The sequence below is a fragment of the Bombina bombina genome, chromosome 2 (genome assembly GCF_027579735.1).
Source record: "Bombina bombina isolate aBomBom1 chromosome 2, aBomBom1.pri, whole genome shotgun sequence".
NCBI lineage: Eukaryota > Metazoa > Chordata > Amphibia > Anura > Bombinatoridae > Bombina > Bombina bombina.
The window spans coordinates 136,692,066-136,716,423 of record NC_069500.1 but is presented as its reverse complement, the minus strand read 5'-3'; the positions used below and the strand labels follow the sequence as shown (position 1 = coordinate 136,716,423).

The 24,358-nt window shown below is 39.7% G+C and overlaps 1 protein-coding gene across 1 annotated transcript in view; it reads right to left on the bottom strand.

Annotated features, from left to right (window-relative positions):
- Positions 1–1,280: 1,280 nt before the first annotated feature.
- The window catches only part of ITGA1 (integrin subunit alpha 1), a 359,476-nt gene continuing 336,398 nt past the window's right edge, over positions 1,281–24,358 (bottom strand). Inside the window, exon 30 of the mRNA XM_053701263.1 lies at positions 1,281–5,912. Coding sequence (XP_053557238.1) covers positions 5,868–5,912 — 45 coding nt within the window. The 3' untranslated portion in view covers positions 1,281–5,867. The remainder of the gene's footprint in view (positions 5,913–24,358) is intronic.

The window sequence follows — 24,358 nt, the reverse complement described above, 5'->3', positions numbered from 1 at the left end:
TATAAGAAGTTGTCATTCTTCAGCAGGCTACGAGTGAAGTATATTAGCTGAAGCTGACATAGGGGTTGATCACAAATCTTTAGAAAAACATAATTATTTTATACAGAAAAACACAATTAAAGTATATGTGGATTTTTCTAGATAAATGATTTGATAGTTTTGCAATGGACCCCATAGTTATTCTTAAAGGGACACTGAACCCAAATTTTCTTTCATGATTCAGATAGAGCATGACATTTTAAGCAACTTTCTAATTTACTCATATTATCAATTTTTTTCGTTCTCTTGCTATCTTTATTTGAAAAAGAAGACATCTAAACTAAGGAGCCAGACAATTTTTGGCTCAGCACTTGTTTATTGGTGGGTGAATGTATCCACCAATCAGCAAGAACAACCCAGGTTGTTCACCAAAAATGGGCCGGCATCTAAACTTACATTCTTGCTTTTCAAATAAAGATACCAAGAGAATGAAGAACATTTGATTATAAGAGTAAAATAGAAAGTTGCTTAAAATTGCATGATCTATCTGAATCACAAAAGAAAAAATTTGGGTTCAGTGTCCCTTTAATTCTCATAACTTAAAGTGAAGTTACAGCCTTCATATTTCGTCAATACACTTCTATGCATATGAAATTAGTAACCGCTATATTATTTTTTTTATAATTTTATTTTATTTTTATTATTTTACACTCTATCCTTACCGTTCCCTTCTATTCTCCTCCTATCAGTTACTTCCTGCTTTTTTACCAAGTGACTTATATAGCGGTCCCTCACGCTCTATACGTGTATAGTAGGCTCGTGCACAGAGACTATCCAAAACTACGCATGCGCATCTATCTCCTACGCATGCGTTAATCGAGTCCATTACCCATTTCATCGCATGCGTCATTCTTCTGCAACATAGTATTGAATGAATAACAATATCCATTCAATACTATGTTTGAACAGACAGAGACTAGCTGTGTTTTTTAGCGATCCTACTGTTGCAGATTGTCGCGGAACTGCTGTTAGCTGCCTGAATAAATAATATTGGCAGAGCGCATGCGCGAAACGGGGCCGCGCTTGCTTTGCTGATGTAACCAGAAGACACTGACGCATGCGCATATTGTGACACTACCTGCTGACGTCAATTGACGGCCGCCTAACGGCCTAAAAGTCAATTGGCTTCTGACACAACGTGATCATCCATTCAGCAGAAGAAAAAAAACAGGGTCGATTTTGTGATAGCGATATTGGAAAGAAATAATTAATATATTAAATGAACGATGTAAAATTAAAAATAATGATGAATGAAACTGCCATTTATTTTGGGTGATAAATAAAATATTGCATTAGCAACGAACAAAGTTAACCTTCACTTTAAAATAATTGTGGTAAAAAATCCAGTTGTGACAAAATTTAATCAGCAGATTTGACAAAAAGAAAACAGTACAGCACTTGATATTTATATGTGCAAGTCAATAATTTCTGTACATTCCATAATATAAAGAAAGAAAACCACATTATATTGAAATAGTCATGGTACAATTTTAAAATAAAGTAGTTAAAGGGATATACAACCCAAACAAATGTTTTCATGATTCAGATAGAGCATATCATTTTAAACAACGTTCAAATTGACTTCTAATATCTAATTTGCTTCATTCTCTTGATATCCTTTGTTGAAATGCATAGCTAGGTAGCCTCAGGAGCTGGGAATTAGCTGCTGATTGGTGGCTGTACATACTGTATATATACCTCTTATTATTGGTTTACCAAGGTGTTCAGCTAGCTCCCAGTAGCATATTGCTGCTCCTTCAATAAAGGAAAACAAAAGAATGAAGCAAAATTGATATTTTGAGTAAATTGGAAAGTTATTTGAAATTGTATGAGCTATCTGAATTCTGAAAGAAATGTTTGTTGTTTCATGTCTCTTTAAGTGTTTACACCTGATTTTGAGTACATTAGTTTTTTTAAAAAATTTTTTATGCAAAACATTACAAAATAATCCTTTTTATTATCATCTCACTCTTGGACTGCACTAGGAACCTACATCATTTTAATAAATAATCTATTTTTATATTTCTACATCCTTAACGCTTTTCATATTTTACATGAATTTAGTTTTACAAAGAAATGACAAACACTTTAGATACCGACGTTTTGAGTATTTTTATAACCCAGAAAATGCTTAGTTCAATCACCTCTATTAATAATTGTTCTACCCTGACAAAGTATTTCATTTTCATCAATCTGTAGAGGGATACAAAGAAACAGAAGCGCCACATGGCCTAGCACTGTATATGCCGTTGTAAGATGGTATATGAGAAGTTTGCACTCACATTTGTTGAAGCACCTCTCTTGGTGCTATTGGAGCTGGCTGGAATCTAACAGTCACCCAGCAGACTGGCCTCCGATGTAGCTTGAATATTTCCAATATTATTATTTTTTAACTTGCAATTGTATTTAGTTATTTATTTATTTTGGTATCTTTGTTACAGAATGTTATATCTCTATCATTTATTATCATTAGCCAAGGGCGCCCCCTACCCTATATATTTTCTTTTATTTTATTCATGCAAATAAATTACTATAAGTTAAAGTGAAATTCTACAGTGAAAATAAAATGTTCTGTTTATTTTTAGTAAATTCCCTTTTATCAATATTTATATAAATTGACATTGTACTGTAATATTTTCTCTGCTTTATTGTGTATTCTTAATGATCAATTTTATCTGCTGGAGTAAATTTCAATTCTTACAAATAGCTCATTTACCTTTATTAGGCCATTTGAAATAACGTTTTTTTGCCTTTTAAAACCACTACCTATACTGAAAATATGATAATGTTTACACTCTTTAAAAAAATACTATGCAAACAAGAATTAGCAGCTGTGGGAAAACTCATTTTAAACAATATGTTTTAAATTTTGTATTATAAATACAAATGTCACAGTGGTTTTTTGAATGCACATTGTAGTTTTATTACAATTTGTACTGTGCACCTTAAAGGGACAGCCAACACAAAGGGCAAGATTACAAGTAGTGCGTTATGAGTCATTAATGCGCAATGTGGTATTTTCGCAATCAATTTCGATTTTGCATGTGTTACAAGTCTTGAAAAACTGCAATTGTGCACGTGCATTCACCTTTTATGTAACAATACTTTCCGCACTCGAAGACCTGTAGTTAACAGTTTTGCGCAACATAAAAGTTTCATGAAACACTTAAAAAATTAATTACGAAGTACAGTTACTTTCATGTTAACACTGTTTAATACATTCTTAGTACATTACAATGTAAGGAAGGAGGGAGATAAGTCTTGGGAAAAGGGATCTGGGAGGGGGCAGGGTATTTAGGGGGGCAGCTAAACTACAGAAAATTGGTTTTGTAATATAAAATAAAAAAATACCAATTTTTTTTTTATCAAACTGGGTACTGGCAGATAGCTGCCAGTACCCAAAATGGCGGAAAATAGGTAGAAGGGGGAGGGTAAGAGAACTGTTTGGGGTAGGGTTAAGGGAGGTTGGGGGCTAAGGGGGATCCAACACTGCAGAATATATAAAAAATAAAAAAAGCCTTTTATTTTAGTACTGGCAGACTTTCTGCCAGTACTTAAAATAGCAGTGACAAAAAGCAACGCCAAAGCCATATATGTCTGCTGTTTTTTAACAAAGGGGATCCAGGAGAAGCATTTACAACCATTTATGCAAGCTGTTTGTAAATAATTTTAGTGAGAAACCTAAAGTTTGTGAAAAAGTTTGTGAAAAAGTTTGTGAAAAAGTTAAAATTTTTCTTTTATTTGATCGCATTTTGCGGTGAAATGGTGGCATGAAATATACCAAAATGGGCCTAGATCAATACTTTGGGTTGTCAACTACTATACAATAAAGCTAAAATAAACCCTACATGTTCCCTACAAGCTACCTAATTAACCCATTTACTGCTGGGCATAATACAAGTGTGGTGCGCCAGATATCGCTGAACTGCTTGTGCAATGTCGCCCACTGCAGATTCCCGACCAATTAGCCACTAGCAGGGGTTGCCAATCTACTACAGTCTCAGAAGAGGTCCATGAGTTAAGAGGCAGCGGGCTTAAGATCTCTGCTTCTTAACGCCTGTTTCTGGCGAGCCGGAAGTCTCACCCAGAAACAGGGCAATTAGGGGCCATTCTGCCATTGTTAAATCGGCCCCTAAGTATCAATCTTTGTGTATAGACATATGTGTGTGTATAGAGAAATAGATGATATAAGAAAATGTATTCTTTCTGCAAACTCAGCTCATTTAAATGGGGTGCATTTTTTTTCTTCTTCTTCAATGAGCAAACATAACTATTTCAAATACAATAATAAACCAAAATGAATAATTTCCTAATCATTGCATGCCCTGCAGCTGTCATTATAAACACATTAAGGAGAAACTAATTTACAGTACAATATCACTTTAACTCCGGCAAAGGGATATATGTGGTTGGCCAATCATGAGCAGGCATAGGTAAGTTTGCTAAAATCACATTACATACGATTGGATTGGATGTGATGTACTAAAATGTGAATGTTGTCAGAAAAACAGACATATAAATCATGGGTTGAGAAACCTTGGGCAGCAGGGAGAAACGGCTCCTAGAACTGTATTTTTGGTTCAAAATGTTTTGGATTATTCTACAAATATCTGCATAAAAATACCCTTGTTTGACTAAATCTGAATTGCAGCAGTCAATCCCAGATTTGGATAATGATATTCTGCTGTTTTATTAGCAGATAAGATTTGCCCAGAGGGATTTGGTCTAATGATGGAAATACCACTATCAAGCCAATATGTTAAACAAGCTAGGTGGAAACAGTTGGCATAAATTTGACAGTTTTGGCAACTTTAATTTGTGTAAATGAACCTGTTACCTCAAAGGCAAATTGTTTTACTACAAAATCAACTTTGACAGAGTTTAAAAACAACCAGGTTTGACTGAGCTATAAACTAATCAAAACTCATCTGTTTGGGTGCAAAATATTTCTTTTTTTTTTAACTGAATTTGTTCTTATTTGAAATGGTACAAAGTTGGTCAAAATGAGTTTTAACAGTATTAAGGGCTAGATTACGGGTGTAGCGCTATTTAGTGTTTATATATATATATATATATATATATATATACACTATATATATATATATATATATATATCATATGAATTTTAGCAGCCCCCCCATCCCCTCCCTCAAAAAAGCTAGACAAGTGACAAAAAGTAAGCACCATCAGAAATGTAAAAATGTTTCTTCCGCCTAAATTATTTTCAATGTCTGTTGCTTTAAATAATTATATACATATATTTAAATGCTTTATTTTATTTTTTATACATTTGAATTAGTGAATCTTAATAATGTGTGGGATCTTTTTGTTCCCTATATCTATATTTTAAATTGATTTTGAGGTTTATAATAATCTAAAAGGTATATTTCAAAATGCATGCCAGATTTTTGTTTTGTTCCTTTCCTGTATATACCAGTTTTCCTGATGATAATTACATTTTTAAAACATGCTTTTGTGTAAAGATCATTAGCAATGCAGTGCTTAATTGCTGATACATACTATGCGTCAATAAAAAAATATTTGACTTTCATGTCAATTTAACAAAGTAAATCAATGTCCTATGTCATTCAAGAACAAAACTGTCACAGAAATAAAAATTACAGGCTAATTTTTCAAAGGCGGTATAACACTTAACACCACTGTTTGTGCTTTTGTTTTGTGCTGTTTTCCAGATGTTGTTTATCACTGGCAATCAAGATTCAAACTCTTGCAGGTCAGAAAGAGTGACTGGTTTCACTCATACCACCATTTTTGATTGCATTATATTAATGATAAATATATTAATTTCCGTTTATAACGAACACTTTCTATTCTTCCATTTTCTTCTTCAGAGGTCTTTTGAAAAATCCAGTCTGCAACGTAAACAAAAAATGTGTTGTCAATATACATTTTATGTGTTTACATTAAGTCTATCTATCTATCTATCTATCTATCTATCTATCTGATCTTAATAATTTTATAAAAGCATTTAGTTAACCATTTGGGGGTAGAAAACACAAATAATACATATGCTGTTAATATTATTATATATATCTATAACCGGAAGATTCCCTGAACAACTCTTAAGACATAGGATTGAAAAGACAAGCAAAATGTCTTAACTGGTTTGAAATAACAAGCTAAAAAGAACCAAAATAATAATAATAATTTTAATCAGAAAAATGTTGACTGTTTTGCTTCTGACTTGAAATTTCTGATAATTACTTATAAAGAACCAATATATTTCACAGTGCTATGATATTAAGTGCATGAATACAGAGAGTCTTGCCATTGAGTTATCATCTGATGAATTCTAAATATCTTTGAGAATGTGGAAAACCTAATTGTGGTTATTACAAAAATAAATCTATAGCAAAACAAAATAAAATGGTAGTGTAAGGTTGCAAAGTCTCCTGCAACGAAATTAAGAGCCTGTGCCATCTAGTGGTAGTAAAAATCACTGTTAAGGGAAGGCTATGGCAACTTTGTTGCAATATGAGGAGTGGGTCCTTACTCACTGGTTATAAGCCATGGTTCTGAAGTATCCGGCCTCTTTCTCCTGGGATTTTTACAGCAGTGGAAGTTTTTAGGACCAACTCCATTTTGTTAGATCACCATGAGGCGTACCAGGCAGACTTCTTCTGTCCCTAAGCGTTACAGGGACCCGGTGGTGGAGGTCACGCAGGTGACATCCATGGATAAAGTGGACGACACACAAGCGGAGTGCATTCCGCAGACGCCAGAAGCCTTCAGACCTGTATAATTCCCCCTCCCCTCTCCCTCTTCCTGACAGTTTATAGGAAAAAGAATAGCAGGGCTCTAGCTGCAGGTGAGTGGGGAGTATTCGGGCGCAGTAGCTCCACTGCGCAACTCTCTGCACAGGCCTTAAGAGGGGCGAAAGCATCCATGCTGAAACGGTGCTGTGGGGCAGGTGCATGGCATAGGGGTGCCAGAGGAGTTGAGATGATACTAGTTACTAGTAGGAAGGAAGCTGGTGAGGCAGAGGAGTCAGCCAAGCAGGGAGCAGTAGTTGGGTACAGGGCTGGGCCGTACCAGAGGGGCCATGGGGCACCTATTAGAACATCTGGGCCTAAGGGAGCATTAAAGAATAATAGCACCGATTTCCCTAAGGCTGGCACACAAGGACAAGCTGGTCAGACAGAGCTGCATACTTACTAGCCTAGGTATGACCGGCGGGTTGAATGTAAGTCACAGCAAGACTGCTAGGCAGTATGAGAGAGATGATATGGAGATAGAACAAGGTCAGGGCACATTGACTCCGCTCTGCCATGGCGGGCAGGGCCATGGTTCCACTGACCTGGATACTCCCCTCTCGTTTATGTCTCCCTCACAGGTTACCTTACGGATGTCGGAGGCAGGAGTTCTACCTTCATTGGAGCCTCGCACTGACCTGCAGAGGATTGCCCCCAGGGATGAGGCATCAGCAGCACAGTCCACATCAGCAGGCAAAGGGACATCAACTGCTTTGGCCTGTGATTTCCCCATTGGGGGTGGTCCCTAAGAAGGAAGCTGGGAAATTTCACCTAATCCAATACCTGTCCTATCCAAAGGGCAGGTCGGTGAATGACGCAATCGATCCGGCCATAAGCTTGGTCAACTACCAATCGTTTGACCAAAGTCTGGATCTCATTAAAGGGGTGGCTCCTAGGGCACTGCTAGCCAAATTGGATATTGAGGTGTTGCCGATTCACCTGGAGTCTTTTCGACTGATGGGTTGCAAATTTGAGGGTCAATTTTATGTGGACAAATGTCTGCCTATGGGGTGCTCCGTCCCCTGTGCATACTTCGAGACTTTCAGCACCTTCCTACACTGGGCAGTGGTCACAGCCGCAAAAGGGGGTGTGGTAGCACACTACCTTGATGACTTTCTGCTGGTAGGGGGGTCTGGGTCTGGGGAATGCGCCAGACTTATGACTGTTATGCGCAGCTTGATGTCCGAGTTTGGTGTCCCTTTGGCGGAAGACAAAACGCAGGGCCCATGTACTAAGCTGACATTCCTGGGGATAGAAATAGACACAGCTGAAAGGCTCTGTCGGCTACCTGAGGACAAAGTTCAGAGAATGCTTCTTGAAGTAAGAAAAATAGTGGCAGCACAGGTCATCACCATTAAGGAGCTACAGACAGTTCTTGGTCTCCTTAATTTTGCTTGTAAAGTGATCCCTATGGGAAGGGTGTTCAATAGCAGACTTGAAGCCCTGCTTGCAGGCCGGGCTGGTAAGTGGGTAGTCACAGTTTCCAAGGACATGCGAGATGACCTGAGGGTATGGGAGATCTTCCTTAGGGCATTCAATGGCATTTTGCTATTGCATTCCCTGCAAACATCGAGTCAGATGCTTCATCTTTTTACAGATGCGGCAGGATCATCAGGTTATGGGGCTTACCTGGATGGGGAGTGGAGTTCGGAAGCATGGCCCATTCCATGGGTACAGGCCGGGTTGACCAAAAACCTAACATTGCTTGAACTGTTTCCCATAGACAAAGTGATGGAGCTGTGGGGATCGGGGCTTAGGGATCGCCACATAGTTTTTTGGACGGACAATGCCAGTGTAGTATTCTCCATTAATCGGCTATCCGCTTCATCCCCGGTTGTGGTTAGGTATCTCAGGCACTTAGTGCTGAGGTGTTTGCAATTCAACATACAATTCCAGGCCAGGCACGTCCCGGGGGTGAATAACACCCTCGCGGATGCATTATCTAGATTTCAATGAGATATGTTTCGTAGCCTGACTCCTCAAGCACGAGCACACGGGCTACCTTGTCCCCCTTCTCTTTGGCAGTTGACGAGGCATTGTCTTCAATTCAGCAGCTAGTCCATGCGTCGCTAGCCCCAGCGACATGGCAGGCATACAATCAACACTTTTTGACTTTTTGCAAGCCATACTAAGTTTTTAATAGCTCTTGAAAAAGACGGTAAAGCCATTGAAATGCGTTGAGCCAAATAAACAACTATATTTTATCTAAAGATTCAGCTTTATTCTTTCCTGACCGTTTTGTGGAACCACCTGTGAAGCCGATTGTCTGATATTATTCTATGCAGACACAACTCTTGTGGGAGAATCGTAAAACACAGAAAGGAATCCTTTGAAGACCCCCAAGAACCAGCGCCTCTATTTTACCATACACATACAATCAACACTGGCTGGAGTGGAACAGATTCTGCACTGATCAGGAGGTTTAGGCATCTGAGGGTAATCAGAGAGTGTTTTTAGAATGGTTGGTGAAGCTGAGAGATCAAAGGATCAAAAAAGGGGCGATATCAAGCAAACTGGCAGCGATATCCTTTTTCAGCAACCTGCTGGAATATCCCAACATAACGAGAGGGTTCCTAGTTAGGCAGATCCTAAAAGGTTGGGGTAGGCTAGAGCATAAAGCACCTGATGCTTGTGAACCGATTACTTTGCGTAGGCTAGGACAGCTACTATAGGCAGAAAAGTCAGTATGTGCGGGACCTTACGAGCAGGCTTTATTCAGTTGCGCATTTGCGTTCGCTTTTTATGGTGCTCTCCATCCAGGAGAGCTAGTGTCTCCATCAAAAAACACAGCAGGGAAAGGGATATAGGCAGGTCTTGTCAGGTGGTCTGAGAACAATGTTCTGCTCTTCATCCCTAGGTCCAAAACGGACCAGGAGTCTAAGGGCGCCTGGGTGTCCTTTCCCATGTCGGATTCAGGTAAATGTCCAGTTCACATTGCACGGGCTTTTATGGATGTGTGCACACATATGGGTGAACAGTTCTTAGTACACAAGGATGGTTCAAACTTGTCTCGGTTCCAATTCACAGTGGTGCTGCGAAAGATGGTAGTCGAGGCAAACCTTAGTGACTGTAAAATTACACACCATTCATTTAGAATTGGGGCTACCACCAGTGCAGCAGCTCTAGGTTGGCAGGCAGAATCCATAAGTACCTTGGGGAGATGGAGATCTCAAAAATATAAATTGTATGTTCGACCCCCTACAAGCGATTTAGGGCACGGAGGTGGGCAGAGGATAACATCTGAGGTTCGGGGCTGGTGAATGGTTTCATGCTTTATTAATGTTTGAAATCTATTTTAGGTTCTATCAGAGACACCAAGAGGGTCTGGATTGTGGGGCATTCCTATGTCCATTGGGCGGCCCTGAAAGCAATATCCACCCAGGAGGGGCAACAACTGGGGCACCCGAACACACAAGCTTCCGTAAGATGGTTGGGACAAAGAGGCTTACTGTGGCAGGGTTTGCCTCCCCAACTTCAAGATGCAAATCGTAGGTGGGGACAGCCCCACATTATCCTTCTCCACATCGGGGGGAATGACCTGGGAATGGCATCGGCATAGGACCTGATTAATGGAATGAGGTCCAATGTCAGATGGATTTGTACGACTTTCCCAAGGGTAAGGTTAGGTTGATTTAACATCATCCCACGACTTAGATGGACACCCAAAACAGCTTACAGGGTTAGGAAGAAAGTTAACAGAGAGCTGGGTAGAGCTATCATGGCCCGCTGGAGGTTTTGTGGTCCACCATGAGCAGATATCAGCTTACAGGAAAAGACTCTATCACCCCGATGGGGTGCACTTGTCAGACGAAGGGCTGATGACCTCAAAAGCTGCTTAGTTGCGCATATATGAGGTGGCGGCGGCAAGAGGCCGCCTTTACAGAGTAAAGTCTGTCTCTTGTGGCGGGAGGTTAAGGCCACAAATAAATTGGGGTTCAGAGTCTGCAGGGGTAACAGTCGGGCTAATGGGCGGGGTGACGCCCCCAGGTCCAGCCCTGTGGTGTACCGCGCCGTGCGGGTTTGCTGGCTGAAGATCCCTTAGGACATCTGTTACTCATGACAGAATGGGGCAGAGCCAGTTTTGGGCTCCCCCTGCACTTCAAAAATTCCAACAACACATGGCCTGACCTCTGGCTGTATGGGGCTAGATTTTGCTAGGCCTCGAATGCTGCCACTGGTTCAATATGTTTATGATTATGACTTCCTTGAAGTCGAGTTATTTATTTAAATATGTTAAAAAAATGCGACCATGATATGGTCTTTAACCCAGCTCTGTGTGTTGTGTTTCATTTAAGGTTATATATGTTAAGGTTAAGTTAATTGATGGTACTAGCAAGGTAGGGCATCAGCTCTTATGGTAATGCTGTTATGTAATCTGTAGCTTGCAACAACTATTCCAAGTTGTTACACAAGCAGGTACAAAAATCACTAAAAGAGACGCAGTGAGCCAGACTGAAGATGCCTTTTACCTGTTTTAATCAATACATTTGTTGGCTGTTTTACTTAGAACTACTTGTATTATTTAGCATTGCTGATAACAGGTGGTTGGTACAGTGTTACTATGGGCTAGATTACAAGTGGTGCCCCAAAAAATTTTGCAAGGTTTTTTGCAATCGTTTGTGCTCCATTTAATTTGCGCTGATATTACAAGTTGGGCAAAATTTAGCGCAATTGCGATTAATGCTAGAATCATTACCGCTATTTCAGAGCTGTGGTTAACCGTTTTGCGAAAATAAAGTGTCCCAAAACACGCTTACACTTATAATAACACTTTCTAATAAAATGTATTCAAAAAAATATTGCAAACAAAACTTAAATGGGCTTAAAGATATGAGATTTCGACTTTAACATAGTGATGCATATATATATATGTCTAAAGATGGATATGTATATATATATATAGACCTCTGATGAAGCGTGGGAGTACCCATGCGAAACATGTCAGGTGTTTGTCTGCTCATGTCTAAGTGGATGAAATAAACCCTTTACCTTGATGCAAGATTACCATGTTTGCAGTGACTCCTTTCTTATATTCAGTATATATATATATATATATATATATATATATATATATATATATATAGATATATACATATCTATATATGTGTACATATGTATTTATGTATTTATATCTGTAAATATTTATATACAGACATATAAACACATAAATATATATGTATACATATATAGACATATATATATAAGTGCATTAGAACCTTTTGCCATTAAGTAGATGAAAACATGTAAAAACATATGTATGCAATATTCATACTTTAAATTCTTAACTATGTATTTAATGTAAATATTTCACATTCCAATGTTCTGTACATAACCCACTGATGACATCATGATCTGGGCTGCATATGGAATCCAATCACAAAAGAATCGCTAGTTGGATTCAACAGACTGTCAATGCTATTCGGCAGAGTGCCTAGGTGCAGCCCAGATCGTGATGTCATCAGTGGGTGGAGCTTGGCAGCCATTTCAAAGTGGTCAGAAACAATATTCATTTTAAAATAACTTTTTTACTGATCCTGCTGCATGATATAGAAAAGGTGCAGAAGGATATTTGAAGCTTAATCTAAGGTAAGACTTTAAAGTGAAGGTCAATTTAGAGGAATCGGTGCCCAGTTTTTAATAATCCTATTAAAAACAAGGGCACTTTAATTAATCAAAATGGACATTTCACTCGTTTTCTTAAAAAACTTACCTCTTATGATTGGAATAGCCAAAAGAATGTGAGCTCAATCCTATTGGCTGATTGGATAAGCCAATAGGATGAAAGCTCAATCCTATTGGCGGATTGCAACAGCCAATAGAATTTTTTCAACCTTAATTCCGATTGGCTGATAGAATTCTATTAGCCAATCGGAATCTAAGGGACACCATCTTGGATGTCTTGTAGATAGAGCCGCTCCGCGCCAGATGGATGAAGATAGAAGATGACGTCTGGATGAAGACTTCTGCCGGCTTCGATGAGGACTTCTACCGCTTCGTTGAGGATGAATGTCGGGTCTTCAGAAACTGTAAGTGGATCTTCGGGGGTTAGTGTTAGTTTTTTTTAAGGGTTTATTGGGTGGGTTTTAGTTTTAGATTAGGGTTTGGGCAAGGAAATAGAGCTAAATGCCCTTTTAAGGGCAATGCCCATCCAAATACCCTTTTCAGGGCAATGGGGAGCTTAGGTTTTTTAGATTAGGTTTTTATTTGGGGGGTTGGTTGTGTGGGTGGTGGGTTTTACTGTTGGGGGCTATTTGTATTTTTATTTACAGGTAAAAGAGCTGATTACTTTGGGGCAATGCCCTGCAAAAGGCCCTTTTAAGGGCCATTGGTAGTTTATTGTAGGCTATGGTTTTTTTATTTTGGGGGGGCTTTTTTACTTTCATAGTGCTCTTAGATTAGGTGTAATTAGTTTAAATATTTGATAATTTATTTTTCATTTTGCGTAATTTAGTGTTTATTTTTTTTAATTAAAGGCTAGATTAAGAGTTTTGCGCTAGAGGTTATGCGGTGCTAACGAGCAGTTTTTACTCACCGCTCACTTACACACGGGGCTGGTATTACAGGTTTTTGCATACCCGTCGGTAAAAGACAAAAAGTGAGCGTTGAGCAAAATTGGGCTCATTATCACACTCCAATACCAGCGCTGCTTAAGTCAGCAGTGAGCTGGTCGTACATGCTCGTGCACGATTTCCGCATAGGAATCAACGGGGAGAGCCGGCTGAGAAAAAGTCTAACACCTGCCAAAAAGCAGCGTAAAACTCCTTAACCCAGCCCCATTATTTCCTAAGGGGAAATAAAATTTATGTTTACACCTAACACCCTAACATGAACCCCAAGTCTAAACACCCCTAATCTTACACTTATTAACCCCTAATATGCCGCGCCCAACATCGCAAACACCTGCATTATATTTATTAACCCCTAATCTGCCGCTCCGGACACCGCCGCCACCTACATTATACTTATGAACCCCTAATCTGCTGCCCTCAACATCGCCGACACCTACATTATATTTATTAACCCCTAATCTGCGCCCCCAATGTCGCCGCCACCTACCTATACTTATTAACCCCTAATCTACCTCATCCAACTTCGCCGCCACTATATTAAAGTTATTAACCCTTAAAGCTAAGTCTAATCCTAACCCTAACACCCCTAACATAAATATAATTTAAATAAATCTAAATAAATATTCCTATCATTAACTACATTATTCCTATTTAAAACTAAATACTTACCTATAAAATAAACCCTACGCTTGCTACAATATAACTAATAGTTACATTGTAGCTAGCTTAGGGTTTATTTTTATTTTACAGGCAAGTTTGTATTTATTTTAGCTAGGTAGAATAGTCATTAAATATTTATTAACTATTTAATAACTACCTAGCTAAAATAAATACAAAAGTACTTGTAAAATAAAACCTAACCTAAGTTACAATAACACCTAACATTACTCTATAATTAAATAAATTTACTAAATTAAATACAATTACCTAAATTAAATTAGCTAAAGTACAAAAAACCCCCCACTAAATTACAGAAAATAATAAACAAATTACAGATATTTAAACTAATTACACCTAATCTAATAGCCCTATCAAAATAACCCTAGCCTAAACTAAACTTCCAATAGCCCTTAAAAGGGCCTTTTGCGGGGCATTACCCTAAAGTAATCAGCTCTTTTACCTGTAAAAAAAATACAAACAACCCCCCCAACAGTAAAACCCACCACCACGCACACAACCAACCCCCCAAATAAAATACTATCTAAAAAAACCTAAGCTCCCCATTACCCTGAAAAGGGCATTTGGATGGGCATTGCCCTTAAAAGGGCAGTTAGCTCTTTTGCAAGCCCAAACCCCTAATCTAAAAAATTAACCCACCCAATACACCCTTAAAAAAACCTAACACTAACCCCCTGAAGATCGACTTACCGGGAGAAGTCTTCAATGAAGCCGGGAGAAGTCTTCATCCAAGCCGAGCGAAGTGGTCCTCCAGACGGGCATAAGTCTTCATCCAGACGGCATCTTCTATCTTCATCCATCCGGCACGGAGCAGATCCATCTTCAAGACATCCGACACGGAGCATCCTTTTCACACGACGACTAAAGACGAATGAAGGTACCTTTAAGTGACATCATCCAAGAAGGCGTCCCTTAGATTCCGATTGGCTGATAGAATTATATCAGCCAATCGGAATTAAGGTAGAAAAAATCCTAGGATTGGAACAGCCAATAGAATGCGAGCTCAATGCTATTGGCTGATTGGATCAGCCAATAGGATTGAACTTCAATCCTATTGGCTGATTACATCAGGCAATAGGATTTTTTCTACCTTAATTTCGATTGAATTCTATCAGCCAATCGGAAACTAAGGGATGCCATCTTGGATGACGTCACTTAAAGGTACCTTTATTCGTCTTTAGTGTCGGATGAAGAGGATGCTCTGCGTCGGATGTCTTGAAGATGGACCTGCTCCGCGCCGGATGGATGAAGATTAAAGATGCCGTCTGGATGAAGACTTCTGCCCGTCTGGAGGACCATTTCGCCCGGCTTGGATGAAGACTTCTCCCGGTAAGTTGATCTTCAGGGGGTTAGTGTTAGGTTTTTTTAAAGGTGTATTGGGTGGGTTTATTTTTTAGATTAGGATTTTGGGCTTGCAAAAGAGCTAACTGCCCTTTAAAGGGCAATGCCCATCCAAATACCCTTTTCAGGGCAATGGGGAGCTTAGGTTTTTTTAGATAGTATTTTATTTGGGGGGTTGGTTGTGTGGGTGGTGGGTTTTACTGTTGGGGGGTTATTTATATATTTTTTTACAGGTAAAAGAGATGATTACTTTGGGGCAATGCCCCATAAAAGGCCCTTTTAAGGGCTATTGGTAGTTTAGTTTAGGCTAGGGTTTTTTTTTATTTGGGGGGGGGGCTTTTTTATTTTGATAGAGCTATTAGATTAGATTAGGTGTAATTAGTTTAAATATCTGTAATTTGCTTATTATTTTCTGTAATTTAGTTTTAGTTTTTTTGTACTTTAGCTAATTTAATTTAATTTAGGTAATTGTATTTAATTTAGTAAATGTATTTAAATATAGTGTAGTGTTAGGTGTTATTGTAACTTAGGTTAGGTTTTATTTTACAGGTACTTTTGTATTTATTTTAGCTAGGCAGTTAGTAAATAGTTAATAACTATTTAGTAATTATTCTACCTAGTTAAAATAAATACAAAGTTGCCTGTAAAATAAAAATAAACCCTAAGCTAGATACAATGTAACTATTAGTTATATTGTAGCTAGCTTAGGGTTTATTTTATAGGTAAGTATTTAGTTTTAAATAGGAATAATTTAGTTAATGATAACATAATTTATGCTTACCTGATAAATTTATTTCTCTTGTGGTGTATCCAGTCCACGGATCATCCATTACTTGTGGGATATTCTCCTTCCCAACAGGAAGTTGCAAGAGGATCACCCACAGCAGAGCTGCTATATAGCTCCTCCCCTAACTGCCATATCCAGTCATTTGACCGAAACAAGCCGAGAAAGGAGAAACCATAGGGTGCAGTGGTGACTGTAGTTTAAATAAAAATTTAGACCTGCCTTAAAAAGACAGGGCGGGCCGTGGACTGGATACACCACAAGAGAAATAAATTTATCAGGTAAGCATAAATTATGTTTTCTCTTGTAAGGTGTATCCAGTCCACGGATCATCCATTACTTGTGGGATACCAATACCAAAGCTAAAGTACACGGATGAAGGGAGGGACAAGGCAGGCTTAAATGGAAGGAACCACTGCCTGTAGAACCTTTCTCCCAAAAATAGCCTCCGAAGAAGCAAAAGTATCAGATTTGTAAAATTTTGAAAAGGTATGAAGCGAAGACCAAGTTGCCGCCTTGCAAATCTGTTCAACAGAAGCCTCATTCTTAAAGGCCCAGGTGGAAGCCACAGCTCTAGTAGAATGAGCTGTAATTCTTTCAGGGGACTGCTGTCCAGCAGTCTCATAGGTTAAGCATATTATGCTCCGAAGCCAAAAAGAAAGGGAGGTTGCCGAAGCTTTTTGACCTCTCCTCTGTCCAGAGTAAACAACAAACAGTGTAGATGTTTGGCGAAAATCTTTAGTAGCTTGTAAGTAAAACTTCAAAGCATGGACCACGTCCAGATTATGTAAAAGACGTTCCTTCTTTGAAGAAGGATTAGAACACAATGATGGAACAACAATCTCTTAATTGATATTCTTGTTAGAAACTACCTTAGGTAAAAACCCAGGTTTTGTACGCAGAACTACTTTATCTGAATGGAAAATCAGATAAGGAGAATCACATTGTAAGGCAGATAACTCAGAGACTCTCAGAGCCGAGGAAATAGCCATCAAAAACAGAACTTTCCAAGATAAAAGTTTAATATCAATGGAATGAAGGGGTTCAAACGGAACCCCTTGAAGAACTTTAAGAACCAAGTTTAAGCTCCATGGGGGAGCAACAGGTTTAAACACAGGCTTAATTCTAACCAAAGCCTGACAAAAAGCTTGAACGTCTGGAACTTCTGCCAGACGCTTGTGCAAAAGAATAGACAGAGCAGAAATCTGTCCCTTTAAAGAACTAGCTAATAATCCTTTTTCCAAACCCTCTTGGAGAAAGGACAATATCCTAGGAATCCTAACCTTACTCCATGAGTAATTCTTGGATTCACACCAATAAAGATATTTACACCATATCTTATTATAGATTTTCCTGGTGACAGGCTTTCGTGCCTGTATAAGGGTATCAATGACTGACTCGGAGAAGCCACGCTTTGATAAAATTAAGCGTTCAATCTCCATGCAGTCAGTCTCAGAGAAATTAGATTCGGATGATTGAAAGGACCTTGTAGTAGAAGGTCTTGTCTCAGAGGCAGGGTCCATGGTGGAAAGGATGACATGTCCACTAGGTCTGCAAAACAGGTCCTGCGTGGCCACGCAGGCGCTATCAATATCACCGATGCTCTCTCCTGTTTGATTTTGGCAATCAGTCGAGGGAGCAGAGGAAACGGTGGAAACACATAAGCCAGGTTGAAGAACCAAGGCACTGCTAGAGCATCTATCAGTGCTGATTCTGGGTCCCTGGACCTGGATCCGTAACAAGGAAGCTTGGCGTTCTGGCGAGACGCCATGAGATCCAGTTCTGGTTTGCCCCAACGATGAACCAATTGAGCAAACACCTCCGGATGGAGTTCACACTCCCCCGGATGAAAAGTCTGACGACTTAGAAAATCCGCCTCCCAGTTCTCTACACCTGGGATATGGATTGCTGATAGGTGGCAAGAGTGAGTCTCTGCCCAGCGAATTATCTTGGAGACTTCTAACATCGCTAGGGAACTCCTGGTTCCCCCTTGATGGTTGATGTAAGCCACAGTCGTGATGTTGTCCGACTGAAATCTGATGAACCTCAGGGTTGCTAACTGAGGCCAAGCTAGAAGAGCATTGAATATTGCTCTTAACTCCAGAATATTTATTGGGAGGAGTTTCTCCTCCTGAGTCCACGATCCCTGAGCCTTCAGGGAATTCCAGACTGCACCCCAACCTAGAAGGCTGGCATCTGTTGTTACAATTGTCCAATCTGGCCTGCGAAAGGTCATACCTTTGGACAGATGGACCCGATAAAGCCACCAGAGAAGAGAATCTCTGGTCTCTTGATCCAGATTTAGCAGAGGGGACAAATCTGTGTAATCCCCATTCCACTGACTGAGCATGCATAGTTGCAGCGGTCTGAGGTGTAGGCGCGCAAATGGCACTATGTCCATCGCCGCTACCATCAAGCCGATTACTTCCATACACTGAGCCACTGAAGGGCGCGGAATAGAATGAAGAACACGGCAAGATTTTAGAAGCTTTGATAACCTGGATTCTGTCAGGTAAATCTTAATTTCTACAGAATCTATCAGAGTCCCTAGGAAGGAGACTCTTGTGAGTGGGGATAGAGAACTCTATCAGGATGTCATCCAGATAAGGGGCCACTGATATACCTTGCGGTATTAGGACCGCCAGAAGCGATCCCAGAACCTTTGTAAAGATTCTTGGAGCTGTAGCTAACCCGAAGGGAAGAGCCACAAATTGGTAATGCCTGTCCAGAAAGGCAAACCTTAGGAACCGATGATGATCTTTGTGAATCGGTATTTGAAGGTAAGCATCCTTCAAATCCACTGTGGTCATGTACTGACCCTCCTGGATCATAGGTAGGATGGTCCGAATAGTTTCCATTTTGAACGATGGAACTCTGAGGAATTTGTTTAAGATCTTTAGATCCAAAATGGGTCTGAAGGTTCCCTCTTTTTTGGGAACCACAAACAGATTTGAATAAAAGCCCTGTCCCTGTTCCGTCTGTGGAACTGGACAGATCACTCCCATAACTAGGAGGTCTTGCACACAGCGTAAGAATGCCTTTTTCTTTATCTGGTTTACAGATAATCTCAAAAGGTGAAATCTCCCTTGAGGAGGGGAAGCTTTGAAGTCCAGAAGATATCCCTGAGATATGATCTCCAATGAACATCTCTTGCCCACGCCTGGCCGAAGAGAGAAAGTCTGCCCCCTACTAGATCCATTACCGGATAGGGGGCCGTTCCTTCATGCTGTCTTAGAGGCAGCAGCAGGCTTTCTGGCCTGCTTGCCTTTGTTCCAGGACTGATTAGGTTTCAAGCCCGGCTTGGATTGATCAAAAGTTCCCTCTTGTTTTGTAGCAGAGGAAGTTGATGCTGCACCTGCCTTGAAATTTCGAAAGGCACGAAAATTAGACTGTTTGGCCCTTGATCTGGCCCTGTCCTGAGGAAGGGTATGACCCTTACCTCCAGTAATGTCAGCAATAATTTCCATCAAACCAGGCCCGAATAGGGTCTGCCCCTTGAAGGGAATGTTAAGTAATTTAGACTTTGAAGTCACGTCAGCTGACCAAGATTTAAGCCATAGCGCCCTACGCGCCTGGATGGCGAATCCAGAATTCTTAGCCGTTAGTTTAGTCAAATGAACAATGGCATCAGAAACAAAAGAATTAGCTAGCTTAAGTGTTCTAAGCTTGTCAAGTATTTCAGTCAATGGAGTAGCTGTCTAAAAGGCCTCTTCCAGAGACTCAAATAAGAACGCTGCAGCAGCAGTGACAGGCGCAATTCATGCAAGGGGCTGCAGGATAAAACCTTGTTGAATAAACATTTTCTTAAGGTAACCTTCTAATTTTTTATCCATTGGATCTGAAAAAGAACAACTGTCCTCGACAGGGATAGTGGTACGCTTTGCTAAAGTAGAAACTGCTCCCTCCACCTTAGGAACCGTCTGCCATAAGTCCCGTGTGCTGGCGTCTATTGGAAACATTTTTCTAAAAATAGGAGGGGGGAAATGGCACACCGGGTCTATCCCACTCCTTATTAATAATTTCTGTAAACCAATTAGGAATTGGAAAAAACATCAGTACACACCGGCACTGCATAGTATTTATCCAGTCTACACAATTTCTCTGGCACTGCAATTGTGTCACAGTCATTCAGAGCAGCTAATACCTTCCCAAGCAATACACGGTCTCAAGCTTAAATTTAAAAGTAGAAATATCTGAATCAGGTTTCCCCGAATCAGAAATGTCACCCACAGACTGAAGCTCTCCTTCCTCAGCTTCTGCATATTGTTACGCAGTATCAGACATGGGCCTTAAAGCATCTGCGCGCTCTCTACGTCAAACCCCAGAGCTATCGCGCTTTCCGCTGAATTCAGGCAGTCTGGCTAATACCGCTGACAGGGTATTATCCATGATTGCCGCCATGTCCTGCAAAGTAATCGCTATGGGCGTCTTTGATGTACTTGGCGCCATTTTAGCATGAGTCCCTTGAGCGGGAGTCAAAGGGTCCGACACGTGGGGAGAGTTAGTCGGCATAACTTCCCCCTCGTCAGAATCCTCTGGTGATAATTCTTTTAACGATAACAGCTGATCTTTATTGTTTAAAGTGAAATCAATACATTTAGTACACATTCTCCTATGGGGTTCCACCATGCCTTTAAAACATAATGAACAAGGAGTTTCCTCTATGTCAGACATGTTTATACAGACTAGCAATGAGACTAGCAAGCTTGGAAAATCAAGTTAACAAGCAATATATAAAAAAAAAAAACATTACTGTGCCTTTAAGAGAAACAAATTTTGCCAAAATTTGAAATAACAGTGAAAAAAGGCAGTTACTAACAAAATTTTTACAGTGTATGTAACAAGTTAGCAGAGCATTGCACCCACTTGCAAATGGATGATTAACCCCTTAATACAAAAAACAGATTAACAAAACGAAAAATATGTTTTTTAAACAGTCATAACAACTGCCACAGCTCCTACTTTTGAAGCATTTTGAGCCCTTCAGAGATGTCCTATAGCATGCAGGGGACTGCTGAGGGAAGCTGAATGTCACAGTTTGTAATTTTAACTGCACCAACTGCAACTTTTATACTATAACAGTGGAAAGCCTCAGGAAACTGTTTCTAGGCAAAAATAAAGCCAGCCATGTGGAAAAAACTAGGACCCAATAAGTTTTATCACCAAAGCATATATAAAAACGATTAACATGCCAGCAAACGTTTTATATTACACTTTTAAAAGAGTATGTATCTCTGTTAATAAGCCTGATACCAGTCGCTATTAAATCACTGCATTTAGGCTTAACTTACATTAATCCGGTATCAGCAGCATTTTTATAGCAAATTCCATCCCTAGAAATATGTTTACTGCACATACCTTATTGCAGGAAAACCTGCATGCCATTCCCCCTCTGAAGTTACCTCACTCAGAATATGTGAGAACGGCAATGGATCTTAGTTACTTCTGCTAAGATCATAGAAATCACAGGCAGATTCTTCTTCTAATACTGCCTTTGATAAAACAGTACACTCCGGTACCATTTAAAAATAACAAACTTTTGATTGAAGTTAATAAACTAACTATAATACACCACTCTCCTCTTACTACGTCCATCTTTGTTGAGAGTTGCAAGAGAATGACTGGATATGGCAGTTAGGGGAGGAGCTTTATAGCAGCTCTGCTGTGGGTGATCCTCTTGCAACTTCCTGTTGGGAAGGAGAATATCCCACAAGTAATGGATGATCCGTGGACTGGATACACCTTACAAGAGAAAGTAAGTTTATTTAGATTTATTTAAATTATATTTAAGTTAGGGGGTGTTAGGGTTAGAGTTAGGTTTAGGGGTTTATAAATTTAGTATAGTGGCGGTGACATTGGGGGTGGCAGATTAGGGGTTAATAAGTGTAAGTAGGTGGTGGCGGCTATGTTAGGGACAGCAGATTAGGCGTTAATAATATTTAACTAATGTTTGCGAGGCGGGAGTGTGGCGGTTTAGGGGTTAATATGTTTATTATAGTGGCGGCGACGTTGGGGACGGCAGATTAGGGGTTAATAAGTGTAGGTAGGTTGCGGCGACATGGGGGTGGCAGATTAGGGGTTAATAAATATAATGTAGGTGTCAGCGATGTTGGGGGCAGCAGATTAGGGGTTCATAAATATAATGTAGGTGGCGGCGGTGTCCGGAGCGGCTGATTAGGGGTTAAACATTTTATTATAGTGTTTGCGATGCGGGAGGTCCTCGGTTTAGGGGTTAAAAGGTAGTTTATTGGTGTTAGTGTACGTTTTAGCACTTTAGTTATGAGTTTTATGTTACGGCGTTGTACCATAAAACTCTTAACTACTGACTTTTAAATGCGTTAGGAATCTTGACAGGGTAGGGTGTACTGCTAACTTTTTGGCCTCCCAGGACAGACTCGTAATACCGGCGCTATGGGAGCCCCATAGAAAAAAGACTTTACGAAGTTTACGTAAGTCGTTTTGCGGTAAGGCCAAAGAAGTGTGCGGTGAACCTAAACCTTCAAGACTCGTAATAGTAGCGGTAGGGAAAAAGCAGCATTAGGACCTCTTAACGCTGCTTTTTTACCCTAACGCACAACTCGTAATCTAGCCGTTAGTGTTTGTTATTTTGTGTAACTTAGTGTTTGTTATTTTGTGTAACTTAGTTGTTAGTTTTTTGTAACTTTAATAGTAGATTTAAATTATTTGAGTAGGGTTTAACTACTGTATATAATATAATATATTTAATTTAATTTGTAGTTTAATGTAATTTTAGTATAACAGTTAGGGTAGATTAATTATTAGTTTAATATAGTTTAATCTAATTTTAGTATAATAGTTAGGGTAGATTAATTATTAGTTTAATATAGTTTAATCTAATTTTAGTATAATAGTTAGGGTAGATTAATTATTAGTTTAATATAGTTTAATCTAATTTTAGTATAATAGTTAGGGTAGGTTAATTATCAGTTTAATATAATTTAATTTAAATCTAAAGGTAAGTTTTAATTTATTATAAGATAGGGATGAGTTAATATTTAATGTAAAATTAAGGGGTTGTTAGGTTTAGGGGTTAATAGGTTAATTTAGTTTATGGCGATGTGGGGGGCTGGCAGTTTAGGGGTTAATAGGTTGAGTAAGTGGTAGTGATGTGGGAGGCCAGGGGTTTAGGGGTTAATAACTTTATTTAGTTGCGGTGGGCTCCAGGAGCGGCGGGATAGGGGTTAATTCATTATTTCGGTGGCGGCGGGGTCCGGGAGCGGCGGGATAGGGGTTAATACTTTTATGTAGGTGGCGGCGATGTCGTGGGCGGCAGATTAAGGGTGTTTAGACTCGGGGCTTATGTTAGGGTGTTAGGTGTAAACATAACTTTTATTCTCCCATAGGAATCAATGGGATATCGGGCAGCAGCGAACATGAGCTTTCGCTGCTTTCAGACTCCCATTGATTCCTATGGCATCCGCAGCCTCCAGGGCGGCGGATTGAAAACCAGGTACGCTGGGCCGGAATAGTGGCGAGCGTAGCTGTTAGAAAGTTGATAACTAGCAAAAGTTGTCAGATAGTGCTGAATTTGCATTCGGAACATCTGTAATGACGTAAGCATCGATCTGTGTCAGACTGAGACCGGCGGATCGTATGTTACGTCACAGATTTCAACTTTTGCCGGTCTGTAGGCTTTGATAAATAAGGCGAATCAGGCTCTCCACAATTACGCTGTGGAATTCCAGCGTATTTGCGGTTGACGGTGTGACGAACCAAGGTTATCCAACCCTGCGCCAGTCACTTATTTGGCACAGAAAGGGTTATCAGACCCCTTCTACTCTCACTGATAGGTCACAATCTAGCCACACCAGGCCAGCTTGTGATTTAGTTCAGTGGGTGCAAGGGTTATCAACACTCTCCAGTCTGAACTAGACGTAAAAGAAATGGCCCAAAACTCCCCTTTTAATGCCACCCACACTAAACTACTTATAGCTAGCTGCCACCACTTAGAATTTATTAAATGGAAAATCCTAAGAAAAAACCCCAGACTTACACATTAACTCTCTGAGTACAATGTAGCAGAAAAATAACCTAAATTATACAGTTCTAATATTCCAGTCTCTTTCAGTAACGTGGTTCAATTATTAGACAAAGGCCAAACTTAATAAAATAATTATTTATTATGCCAAAAATATTAAGCACAATGCATTATT